Source organism: Helicoverpa zea, chromosome 11 (assembly GCF_022581195.2).
Source record: "Helicoverpa zea isolate HzStark_Cry1AcR chromosome 11, ilHelZeax1.1, whole genome shotgun sequence".
Taxonomy (NCBI): domain Eukaryota; kingdom Metazoa; phylum Arthropoda; class Insecta; order Lepidoptera; family Noctuidae; genus Helicoverpa; species Helicoverpa zea.
Genome location: NC_061462.1, coordinates 10,915,458 through 10,929,398, shown reverse-complemented (window position 1 = coordinate 10,929,398; position 13,941 = coordinate 10,915,458). Strand labels below are relative to the sequence as shown.

General features: G+C 37.0%; 2 protein-coding genes across 2 annotated transcripts in view; both read left to right on the top strand.

The window, feature by feature from the left end:
* Nucleotides 1–237: 237 nt before the first annotated feature.
* Nucleotides 238–2,093, top strand: LOC124634669 (DNA primase large subunit-like). The gene has a single exon (XM_047170331.1). It carries the CDS (start codon nt 367–369, stop codon nt 1,630–1,632), a length of 1,266 nt encoding a protein of 421 aa, XP_047026287.1. The 5' UTR covers nt 238–366; the 3' UTR covers nt 1,633–2,093.
* A 2,646-nt stretch (nt 2,094–4,739) lies between these two features.
* The window catches only part of LOC124634212 (dihydroceramide fatty acyl 2-hydroxylase FAH2), a 29,664-nt gene continuing 20,462 nt past the window's right edge, over nt 4,740–13,941 (top strand). The window contains exon 1 of the mRNA XM_047169648.1: nt 4,740–5,345. Coding sequence (XP_047025604.1) covers nt 5,031–5,345 — 315 coding nt within the window. The 5' untranslated portion in view covers nt 4,740–5,030. The remainder of the gene's footprint in view (nt 5,346–13,941) is intronic.

Here is a 13,941-nt window from a genome sequence, read left to right as displayed (position 1 = left end):
GTAAAAGATTTATGCCAACGATTGATAGTTCACGTAGTAACCCTGCAAAATCGTATTAAATAGGTTCACAAAGTATATTTGTGGCCAAAAAAGTTGATACACTACAGGCTTTGTTTATAGACTTCAAATAGATTATGGTGCAGTTCGTTTTAGTCGATTCTTGTCCATCCCTTAAAAAATGACATAACCAACTAAACGTCAACATGATGTGACAACAAAACGTCTGACAGTGTCAAGTGTCACGATGGAAGTAAACAAAACTAGCTGAGAACTGCAAAACTTGCGGTTAAATAAAAGGCCATTTAATATTTATGTGGCTCTTTAATGACGCTAACATGCTAGAGGAAGAAACAGTTTTAATTGAAGATGTCATTCTTCTATTTAAATCCAGTTAAAGGTGATTTACCTGCTCATTTGCTGGAAGTTATTCTCTTCAGCAGGTTAGGACATTTAAACACTGTTTTTAGTAGTGAACCTCCTGTTTACAACGAATATGTCGTAGAAGGAAGTATATACGATAATGTGGGACATTTTATACTCTGCATAATTTCAATTTTAAGCGAAAACCGAGAGTTTTCAGAATACATCCTTAGGACTGAGTTGGAGCTATTCAAACGGCGCCTTACATCCTTGACTGCCTACGAAATGCGATCATTCTCTAAAAAGCTACTCAGAAGTATCAAGAAACATGATAGTGTGCCAGCATTCATTGAAGCATTACAAGTTTTATGCCAGCATTTGATGTTGAAAGAGGTTGCTCAACACATGTGTGCAACACACAGATATGACTGCGCCAAGCATAATATACGAATACATTTCAAACAGTGCCTGTATCTTGTAGCCAAAAGACAGGTTGAAATAACTAATGGAGTGGCTATTATACCATGTGGTAAATGGTATCAATATTTAATATCACTTTTTAGACAAAACTTGGTAAACCGAATAAACAAAACTAATTTAGAGCCACTCAAGAGTGACTCAAGGATAATGGAACTCCTTTATAAAATTAAGAAGCAATATACTTTCTCTAAGCAAATGAATAATAAATTACTAAGCAAAGACGTAGATTCTGCATCTTTACACTTTCCTCCTTGTATGCTTAACCTCCATCAGAATCTAAGAAGGAGACATAGACTATCTCACACACAGAGGTTTCATTACAGTTTGTTTTTAAAAGACATTGGTATGCCCATAGAGGAGTCTATAGATTTTTGGAGGTCAGAATACAGGTTACATCCCAATGGTCAACATAGCTGTTGCCATAATTGGGAAAAAGATGAAAAGAAATACATATATGGTATAAGACATATGTATGGTTTAGAAGGGTGTAAAAGAAATTATCCTTCTGTGAACTGCCAAGTTATACAGAGCATAGACAATTCTAATTCTGAAGGAGGATGCCCATTTAAGTCTTTTGACTATGATAAAATGGTCCCCCTTTTGAAAAATTGTACACAACCAGTGTTGTCACAAATTAATGAATTAAAAAGTAAAGGGTTGTACACAAATGCTTGCATGTTATTCATGCAGAATGGTTTTACAAAAGAAAATTGTGATAATTGTAGCTTTAATTTTACTCCTGTTAAATTTTATAATATGTCTATTTCTAAAAGTAAATATGCCAAATTGTGATTGTATTTTTAGAAAATATTGTTCTAATTTGTGTTTTTATGGTAAATTATGTGGGTTTTCCATAGTGAATATTTTAGTCAATGGACTAAATTTTAAAATTATATATTGTGGAAATTGCCTATGAAAAAATTTAGTTAAAACATGAAATAAGAAATATTTCTCCTCTTATAAGGCATTCTATACATGTACCTACTTGGTATTTAATACCCAACTGCGCAACACAAAAGAGGGTAATGTGTTTGTTAATATCATTAGCTTTTGCTTAAAGTATGTTACATAATGCTTGTAAGACTGATAAATGAGGACATTGTAGTCAAGTTTAATCTGACACATTACTAATGGTATTGTTCACCTCACTAGCGACGTGTCTATTTTTTTCCTATGAATTGATAGTATTTTTGGAATAATAAGTATATGTATTTGTTATCTAATGAATTACTATGGACTTCAAAGAATAAAAGTTTTAGCAAAAAAATTGTTCTTTTTTTTCATTCATCTCAAAGATGAATTGCTTATTCCTTGAGATAACAACATAAGATAAAAAATATAATAACATACAAAAATCAATTTGAAAAGCTCCCCCCAGTTTTGAAAGTCGGTTAAGAAATTCAAAATAACCGAATCGGTCCAGCGCACACCAAGCGCGTCGGAACGTATTTGAAGACAACAATTTAATATAAACCTTAATTACCTTGACATACGGTCTAAAAAAGACGCTCGCGCGCGCGCCCGTGCGGCTCATGCGAATTTATTCTTTTGTAGACCGTATGTCAAGGTAGTTAAGGTTTACCGCTTCCAGCGGTATGCGTTGGGCCATAGAGACTTTCTATGCCAAAGAAGGTGCAACAGCAAAGAAGAAAACTCTATGATGGATATTTTGTGAGGTTTCAGACTTCAAACATTATGGTTACAGATGTCAAGATATCTGAAGTTTTTCCACAGTTTTTCCTTGATTCTTTTTATTTATACCTAAGTATTGGAATGTTTATGTTACTAAACTAATCCATTTACCTATTCAATTCGTGATTCATATTCATATCTATTACCTGTTTAACGTGATTGATAAGAACCAATATTATTACTATCAGTTCTTTCGTACCTAAGGTGGCACAGGAAACGCACCAGCGATGTACCTACCTACCTGGGAATTCGGCCTGGGAAGGTTGATTAAATCGGTAGGTACCAACATAATATGTAGGTGTACGCTGCTTTAAAACTGAAATGACGCTCACCACTATTATTTTTCTGCACACAAGCTATGCGTAGGTAGGTAGTACCTTTAAAGTCTGGCGGGGCTGCGAGATTGTTCGAAAGAGTTATCGCGGCCCTGGTACATAAAAGGCCTACGACGGAACACGACGGTTTTTAGTCAGTAAAAGTCTGACACCCCCTCACTGCTGCTAACCCACAGCGGGAGGGGTCATTTGATGATTTCTGACGTCGTTAAAAAAAAAGGTAGGTAGGTACCTAAGTACCTTAGTGCGTTGGGGGCGCGTCATTTCAGCTTTGACGAGCTATATCTTGCTACAAATGCTATAGAGAAAGGCCACGAAAGCGAATCTAAGTAATAATATCCAAATCTCTCCTTTTATCATGGAATTCAATGTTTCTGTACCAGCAGGCTTGTTGTTAAACTAACTCCTACTGCCAGTCGAGGTTGGACGTTTCACACTCTTACCATCCTCTTAAGTACAGGAGAATTACTTTAGGTCCCTGTTTTATAAAAAAAAACACCCGACCTCAGGAATCAAACCTAGAATTGGGAGTCGGTACCCACCACTGCAATCGACAGTTAAATTCAAATACCTACCTTACTATGAACTCGAACGATTTCAAAATGAACATAAATGAATGAGCGCTAACACCAAAAACTGTTGACGTTTCAAGGATTTCCTTATTTATATAGATTATCAAATTCTCTACAAGTAGGTACTTGCCCCAACACTTCGTTAATGATAATGCTGTCTCATTGATAAGTCTAATTGAATGATTAATGTAGGCACGCACATAAGATTAAAGTTTTACATTCAGCTTTTTGAAGAGGTGCTAAGTTTAGTTGCCCTCCACACCTATTCCACAATATTGGCAAACCTAGTAACCTAGAAGTCTATAGTGGAAGACGTGAATCATTTATTGTAGGGCCAAGGCCGGCACGCCTAGTGTCACACACCCTGCACCCGGCGCTCCGGTGCAATCAAATCAATGCATTACCTATTTTCACCTGCACTATGAGAACTCGCCCCGTAGCCCGATTTCTGTGGCACTCGAAAATACCTAGGTACATTGTCAAGACACTTGTGTCTCATCCTCCGAGCCTTTTCCCAAACTATGTTGGGGTCGGCTTCCAGTCTAACCGGATTCAGCTGAGTACCAGTGCTTTACAAGAAGCGACTGCCTATCCGACCTCCTCAACCCAGTTACCCGGGCTACCCACCCTTTGGTTAGACTGGTGTCAGACTTACTGGCTTCAGACTACCCGTAACGACTGCCAAGGATGTTCAATGACAGCCGGGACCTACAGTTTAACGTGCCATCCGAAACACAGTCATTGGTGTCTAAGATATACTTAGAAAGTACATACAAACTTGGAAAAGTTGCATTGGTATTTGCCTGACCTGGAATCGAACCTGCGCCCTCATACTCGAGAGGTTGGTTCTTTGCCCACTAGGCCACCACGACTTGTTGAGACAAGTGTCTTTTGTCAAGACACTTGTGTCTGTCGGCCTATTTCTAGGTACAAACCTATGTCTTTCCAAAAACAGAAACATCGATCAACGTGTGCTTTATTTCAGTAGTCAGTAGTGTTTAATGAGCTTTTAACAGGTCAACACCAGACACTCTGATACTCAATTCTTATACGTACTTATCTACTATTTTCCTTACGCTTCCCACTCTACATTATAATTCTGCTGAAAATAAAATCTCATAACTAACACAAAATACGAATACCTACTGAGCCTGAGCCCCTAATATCGTTAGCATCAAAGTCAGACACTTCAGATTAAGTAGGTATTGTCAGTATTGTTAAGTGCGACACCGAAAATTCGTTGATTATTCTCATGAAAAAACATTCAACAGTCAGTCTAGTCCCGGCCGCAAAAGAATGTATACCTCTTACTTACGAGCCCATAACATTAACTATATAAATGGTATCTATTAGAAAATAATTCGCACAAAACAGTCAAGGCAATTAGGTGCGCCACTAATTTCTTACGCGCGTTTATAGCGTTGCTGCTAAACTAATCGGCAGCTAGGGCGGCGCGCCATGAATCAGTTCGAAGCACGCACCAGTGGTAGGCGCGCTGAAACATCTGTTGGCGTTACACGGCACGCCGGCTGATAACGTGTTTTAGTCTGTTCAGGTTGTTCGACGCGGCAGGCGCCAACACAACTCCGCCATGGACGGTCACAAACCCCTCGACGCGTTCCCCGTCGCCTTCAACGGCGAACATTATGACTTAAAACAATTTATGCGCGACCACCCTGGCGGAGTGAACACACTCAAAAATTATAAGGGCAAGTCCATACTGCACGCGATGCAGAAGTTCGGCCACAGTAACAGTGCGTACCATATGATGCACGATCTGCGAGTGGACAGTGATCACTTGAAGGATGTGAACTTGACCGGTGAAGTGAGTGAGAATGGACGCATCATCACCGGTGAGGAGAAATCCAGGAACGTTGAGGAAATCAAATTCTTAGAGGAATTAGAGGTTTGTTGTCATTTTTTTCATATTTTATATGGCTGTATATGTGTAGAAAAGAATTGTAGATATCTGTGCAAATCCCAATAAAAAACGCAAATGGAATTTGGGTCTAAACAATATACCTATACTTACATACGGAAATTGATTTTTTTGGTTGGTTTTTATAACAATACTGTTAAATTTTTCCGCTATTGAATGGAAAAATTACCCTAAAATCGATGACCTAATTCAATTCATTCAGTTACCAACAGGTTGTAGGCATCAGCTTATCGATGCACCGGAAATGGTTTATCGAAGTTTTTTACAAAAATATACTAAAAACCTGTAGACCTAATTTAAGATATTATTAATATAGGTATGTAGGCACATACCAAACACCCAAACATATAAATAAAACCCAGAAAATATAAATACAAATACGAAACATCATTTTTTGAATTCCATGAAAATTATAAAAATTAGGTGTGATTTTTGGAAAATTATAGGTAATTGATATAAGTACCTCTAGCTAAGAGAACTAATATACATAGGTAAGTATGTAAGTACTTCAATACCCAAAAATAAAAAAAATAAACAACCCTTTTTTGAATTCGTTGAAAAACAAAAAACAAATGAGTATTGAATCATTAATCAAATAGGTAAATAGTGCTTAACTGACACCCAAGTAAAAGCAACTTATGTGTGTAGATCATGAGATGCTATCAGACACTCCAATGGTGTCAAGGTTGATCGTAACTCTATGGTTTATTGTATCATTTCGATAGTGCTACCGAATTCTACAGAAATTATGAAGAACATATCGGAAAATTATGAGTTTTCTTCAGTTTGTGAAAAGGTAGAAAGAAAGAAGTTAGAAAAACTAGGTTTACTAAGGATTTCTAGGTATCTACAGATATTTTAACTTCCGACGTAATTAACATGGTAATAATATTTATTAGTGTGACCGTGGATTTTTTACTTATATTAATGAAATATCGATGAGGTTTTCTTATAATTTTCCCTTCGTGGGTAAGCAGTTTTCAAAATACGAAGTTAGTCTTAACAATCACATAATCTTGGAGGGAACTTCAGTTAGCCAGCAAAATTAAATAAGTTTACGTTTTTTTTTCTAGATGCAACAGAACATAGAGATTGAAAAATACTAAAACATATCTACAAAAAAAATAAACCGTTCTGCCTATGTAAAACGTAAGTCTGACAAATACTATGCTGAAAACGGTATAAAAATCGGTCGTACAAAAGTGGGATAGTTGCGCACAAACATTAAACCTGTTTTTTTTTAAGTTGGTTAAAAAACATAATCTGCAAACCAAAAATATATCAAGTATGTCAACAAACTCACAATATAAAAACTAAGTAACATGAAAAACTTTCACACAAATTGGTACTTGAATATTTTTTTAATCTTTCGACGTCAACATCTTGAAGATGGAATCATGCAGGTACTTCCAAATGAAGCAAAAAAAATCAGCCCCTACTGATAGACCTTACCTAGGTATAGGTACTTATTATTTTACATGCGAAAGTATGAATCTATCTGTCTGATTGTCGGGCTTTATGCGGAAACTACTGGACCGATTTCAATTCAAACTCAAACCCAAAATTTTTATGTGCTCGTTAAGGTATTTAAGTACAGGTATTGGTAATAATTTTAAGGTCTTTTTCAGGCGATGCAAATTTGAGGGCTATATAACATACCAACTTATTACTATTTACTATATTCTATTCATATATACAGGTATTATTTAGATATATTTGCTTATTCGGGTTTGTAGTAGTCATACATATATTATATTTCCCGCTTCATTCTTCAGATATGACAGAAATAACATGTAGTACCCTAATTCACTAGGTAACATTCGCACAATATTAAGAGTTTTTAAACGAATACTTGATGACGTTTTTTCCGGTTTAGCTTATCTTCAGGCCGCCATCTTATTCTTTCTCATTCCCTTTTTGTGCTCGGTAACGCTCGCACGCGCACTATAGTGGCTCCTAAAATCACCATGCCGAAAAGAAGTGCGCAGTCTCGTATTGAACGATATGAAAGGAAAATACGAAAGTTAACCGAGAAACAAAGACGTCGAAAAATCATCTCGCCGTTTGAATCTTCGGAATCCGACCATGAAGGTAAATACAAATTAAACTTTATTAATGTTTTGTGACTATACAACTAAAGTGATAAGAAATCTTGAAAATGCGTTGGAATTGACCGCGAGTCAATAACATCGACATTTCCAAGTTTCATTTTAAATCAAAATCTGATTATATTTGTTTGCATCGGGGTTGACTGCGAGTCTTCAACGATGACAATAAGCAGAAATAACGAACAGTCTGAAACAGATGTATCGCTTGTCTGCAAAATAAAAAACTATCAAACCATTGTTTGTTGAGTTTATTTCTAACCTACCCTCCGATTATGCTCGAATTTGTTCTTAGTCAACCTAATGTATTTTTAGGTGACGAATTGATCAACGATCGAGAGGCAGAGGTTCAAGAACCTACATTAGAATCGTCAGAGATGCCGGAAGCAATGACTGAGGCCATCATAGAAACTGAAACCAGCAGTGAACAGGCAGGTTCAAGTCGACAGGATGACGTCACTACGGTCGACGAGTTAGATCCAGATCTGTTATCCGCCCTTGGTGAATCAACATCTGACTCCCCGGAATTTGGTGAAAGTATTCACGAAAATTTATCTAAGTTATGGGTCCCCTTGTTGAAAAAAGGGATACCAACCGACAAAAAAGATAAAATCTTAAAAGATTATTTAGTTCCTGATAATTGCAAATTATTGCAAGCACCAAAGCTTAACGCTGAGATATCTGCCGCGGTGCCAGACATGGTCCGCAACCGCGACAAAACAATCACCGCTTCGCAGCAACAGCTCGGCTTAGGCATCACCGCTGTGAATCGTGCTATCGATATTCTTTTAAAATCCGACGATAAGGTTCAAGCAATGAAACACCTCAGTAATGGGTGCCGCATATTATGTGACTCACATAACCAAATTACTAACAATCGCATAAAACTTATTACTCCCAGCTTAGACAAATCTTTTTTGCACGTGATAAACGAGTCCGAAAGAGATGAAACACTATTTGGCTCGTCACTTTCGGAAAAAATTAAAGCGACTAAGGCTATTGAAAAACAGGGTCTCCAAATTAAGAAACCGGTTCAAAAACCTAAACCACCCGCTACACAGGCTACTACGCGCCCAGCGTCTTACCAGGGAAACTGGGCAGCGCCCCCTCGGTATCCGCCGGCGAACAGGGGGGGGCGGGGAACCTACAAGAAACCTGCACTAACGTCGATCGCCCGTCGTCCCTACTCAGCACCGGCTCAACCTCAACGAGCAACCAATTCCGAGAAATCACGTGCACCGGCGCCAAGTCACCGCTAGCCCAGGTTCATGCGGGTAGGCTTACCCACTTTTTTAATTGTTGGTTGAAAGTAACAAGCAATAAAGTTGTACTTGATTGGATTAAAAACGGGTATAAAATACCTTTTAAATCTGAAGTATACCAGTGTAATGTCCCTCAAAGCATTTTTTCCCTAAAAGAAAAACGTGATATGTCAATAGCCATAAACAAGCTTAAAGATCTAGGAGCAATAACTGAGTCTAATTTCTCATCTGATCAATTTATCTCAAGAATATTTCTCACTCCGAAATCTAATGGTGATATGCGATTTATTTTGAATTTGAAGCCCTTAAATAAATTTGTACACATAGAACATTTTAAAATGGAAGATTATCGGACTGCTTGCAGGTTAATCCCGCAAGGGGGTTACCTAGCTACTATTGATTTAAAAGATGCTTATTTTTTAATACCGATTCATCCCTCACACCGTAAATATTTAAGGTTTCAATTCCAGCCTGACAACACTGCCAGTGTCCTTACTTATGAGTTCAGTGCATTACCTTTTGGCCTATGTGTGGCACCGCGTGTTTTCACAAAGATAATGAGGGAGGTTATGACTTATCTAAGATATCGCGGTCATAAATCAGTTTTTTATTTAGATGATATTTTATGTATCGGTGACACATATAAACAATGCATCAATAACGTAAAGGAAACGTTAAAGGTGTTGAATTGCCTAGGTTTCATTATTAATTACGAAAAAAGTAATTTGACCCCTCAAAAAACTTGTAAATTCCTTGGCTTTTGTTATGACACAAAAAACCTTACATTAAGTCTCCCATCAGACAAACGTAGTAAAATTGCACAGATGGTCCAATTTTTTTCGAAACTACCGTCATGTTCCGTACGTGAATATGCTCAACTGATAGGTATTTTAATATCTGCATGTCCAGCCGTTAAATACGGGTGGCTATATACAAAAATACTGGAACGTCAAAAGTACTTAGCCTTACTTGAGCATAACAATTACGAAAATAAAATTAATTTGCCAAAAGTAATATTAGAAGATCTTCATTGGTGGTCGGAGAATATCAACACCACCTATAATTATTTAAGACAGCCCCATTTTGAACTAGAAATATATAGTGACGCGTCTCGAACAGGATGGGGCGCTGTTTGTGAAAATTCTAACATTTTCGGAAAATGGAAAGACTCGGAAAAGCACCACCACATCAATTATTTGGAGTTGATGGCCGCTTTCCTCGGTCTTAAATCTTTTGCCAAAAACAAAACCAACTGTGCAATATTACTCCGAGTAGACAATACCACCGCAATTAGCTATTTGAACCGAATGGGAGGTATTAAATACCCTCATCTGAACAACCTTACAAGGACAATCTGGCAGTGGTGTGAGACTCGCGGCATCTGGATATTTGCATCGTACGTTAATACAAAAGAAAACCGCGCTGATACCGCCTCCAGAATAGTTAACCCAGATACGGAATGGACACTTTCTAACAGAGCATTTCAGGATATTGTTCATAATTTCGGATTGCCTGATATTGACCTGTTTGCATCCCGTGATAATGCAAAATGTTTTGAGTTTGTTTCTTGGAAACAAGACCCAGACGCTACATATGTAGATGCATTTACGCTAAACTGGCAATCGCTTAACTTCTACGCTTTCCCTCCTTTTTCTTTAATTTTAAAGTGTCTCAGAAAAATTATAGACGACAAAGCAAACGGTATATTTGTTTTCCCCTACTGGCCTTCACAGGCCTGGTTCCCTTTATTGCAGAGTTTAATAGTGTCCGATGTACTATATTTAAACTCAGATAAAAATTTGTTACAATCTCATTTCAGGGATCACCATCCTTTACACAAGGACCTTACCCTGGGTGTCGCGAGGCTCTGCGGCAGTCATACAACCAAAGAGGAGCCTGCCCAGAGACAACGACACTGATGTTGGCCTCGTTTTCTGACAGTACCATTAAACAATACAATACCTCGCTTAAGCTTTGGTGGCAATATTGCATTTCTAATGACATTAATGTTTATGAACCTCCTATAAAGGCCGTGTTAACATTCCTTACTAAATGCTTCAATAGTGGTTGCAGTTATGGTACCTTAAACTCACATCGCTCTGCCCTATCCGCTCTAGTAATAAATAATATAGGTTCTAATGATTGTGTGAAACGTCTGTTAAGGGGAGCATACAAATTAAAGCCGACTAAAGCTAAGTATAGCAACACCTGGAATCCTCAGTTAGTCTTATCTCACATATCAGAATGGATTCCAAATAACGAATTGTCGCTTGAAAAAATTACCAAAAAGTTAATTATTCTCCTAGCAATTTGTACAGCCCATAGAATGCAGACGTTTTCACTTATAAAACTAGAAAACATTCATTTTCAAGAAAATGGTATTAAAATACATATAACAGATATTATTAAAACTTCTGCTCCGGGCAGAGATCAACCTGTTCTATATCTTCCATATTTTAGGGAAAACGCCGCCATTTGTCCGGCTCAAGCGCTCTCAGACTATGTTTCTAGGACTAAAAACTTAAGACCTGAGAACGTAAAAAACCTGTTTTTAACGCACAAAGCGCCACATAAAGCTGCCACAACACAGTCGCTTAGTAGATGGGTGAAGCAGGTACTGTCAGAATGTGGGGTAGACATCAGCGTTTTCGGCGCACACAGTACGCGACATGCATCAACTTCTGCAGCCAGGCTTGCTGGTGTCAATATTGAATTGATACGCAAAACTGCTGGCTGGACTAACTCATCCAACTGTTTTGCAAAATTTTATAACAGAGAAATTGTAAACACAGGCGAATTCGCAAAATCTGTGTGTTTATCACAAGCTGATTGATCTCATTATGATACTTAAGAATTACTTATGTATTTCCTAGAAATTAATATTATAAGTTTAAAACAAGAAGTTGTTAATTTAGTTTTTTTTTTTTTTTCTCTATCTATAATTAAAGAGATTATAAGAAGAAATATAATAAGAATAAAAAATTTATATTAATAATCTCTTTTATTTAATTTAAAACTTTCCTCTCTGAACATCTACATGTTATTTCTGTCATATCTGAAGAATGAAGCGGGAAATATAATATGTGATCAAACGAACTTCTTGAAGTGAAGTTCGATCAATATTATATGAGCGCTTCATTCGAAGATATGACTACCCACCCTCCCATCCCTATATTTGGAAAGTCTTACAACCGAGAGTCTCTAAAAAATGAGAAAGAATAAGATGGCGGCCTGAAGATAAGCTAAACCGGAAAAAACGTCATCAAGTATTCGTTTAAAAACTCTTAATATTGTGCGAATGTTACCTAGTGAATTAGGGTACTACATGTTATTTCTGTCATATCTTCGAATGAAGCGCTCATATAATATTGATCGAACTTCACTTCAAGAAGTTCGTTTGATCACATATTATTTTCGTACTTAATTACACGGAAGTAGGTACACAGTCTAACTAATAGTTAAAATGTGGCTAATTAGGCTCTATCAGGATTATGTATCATGTTTCCTTAGTTTTGCAGCAATATTGTTAATAGTTTTTAAATGTTATCGATCTAAAACAAAATGTATCCTATGGGGCAGTTCAAACGTTCTAAAACAATGTTCCTAGTTCCTACCTACGCTACGTGCGTAGGAGTACCTACACAACACACATAGGTCATTACCTACTAACATTATAAATACGAAAGTAATTCTGTCTGTCTGTCTGTTACACTTTCACGTCTAAACCACTGAACTGATTAAAAAAAAATTTAGAACAGAGATAGAGTTGACCCTGAGAAAGAACATAGGATAGGTAGTTTTTTATCTCGGACTTTTGAAGAGTTCTCTTGGAAACGCGATATAACCGAACTCGGGCGAAGGCTAGTGTGAATATCAAAATAAAATAAAAACTGTAAAAAAATACTTCTGAATACAATAAAAAGCAGCAAAAAACGTTAAGTGCATCGGTCTAAAAGTTGGAGTCTAGAAGATGCAGCTACGTTTATTTCGCCACCGACTTCTAGACTGATGCACCTAGCGGTTGGGAAACATAAAAAAACGGCCAAGTGCGAGTCGGACTCGCGCACCAAGGGTTCCATACCATTATTTATAAAACGGACAAAAAAAATCACGTTCGTTGTATTATAACCCCATTAAATATTTATTTAATTCTAGTTTTCAGTATTTGTTGTTATAGCGGCAACAAAAATACATCATCTGTGAAAATTTCAGCTCTCTTACTATCACAGTTCATGAGATACAGCCTGGTGACAGACGGACGGACGGACAGAGGAGCGAAAACAATAGGGTCCCGTTTTACCCTTTGGGTACGAAACCCTAAAAATACAAATATCCGATTTGAAAACCTCCTTATTGGGAAGTGGGTTAAAAAGTAAAGCAAGCGTTGAACTCGATGGCTCTCGGAATTATCTCTATCCGAATTAAACTACTTTTGTATTTATTTTCTTTTCTTTTTCCCCGCTTAAGTTGTAGCTGTGGCTTTTTTGTGGCACAAGGCAAACTGGCTACTGACAAATTCACCATTTTAAAAAGTTTTACCTACACAAAAATCTATTATAGTTCGGCCATTCAGAGAATGCGTTCCTGACACGTCGCGATTGAACTGACGACGTAACTACATTCATTGATTATTGATATAATAATGTTGTTTTAATGCTCCTCAATTGTTAAAACGGTAAACAACCAGCAAAAATATTTTTATCGTAACTGCAACGCCATTGCAAAGTTACGTCGTCAGTTCAATCGCGACGTGTCAGGAACGCATTCTCTGAATGGCCGAACGTTAGGTGATGTTATTTACAGGTGATTCGAGTTTCAATATTTTGCGTCACACAAGGAAAAAGTAGAGTTTTCCCCAAAACTGTTCAATGACTCATATACCTACAGCTCGTAATAAATCTATCTATCTAGATATTCAAATCTGTACGCCACTGATAAACAATGATAAGCAGAATGCTCACAACTCTTTTCAGCGTACAAAACCAAATAAAAATGTGATATAACATTCACATTCACGTAGATAAAATAATCACATCGAAGATCAGTCATTCATTAGGCTTTATCCTTGAATTACCTATATGATTTATCTTTTGACAACTAAAAAGATAGGTAGAAAATTATATCTAACTAAGGCTGAAAGAAGATTTTAGATTATTTTTATTAGGTATCAAAAATCAAAATCAAAATCAAAATCAA

Excerpts from the sequence above, each read along its gene's own strand:
- LOC124634669 (XM_047170331.1), top strand. The coding sequence starts at position 367 with ATGTCATTCTTCTATTTAAATCCAGTTAAAGGTGATTTACCTGCTCAT.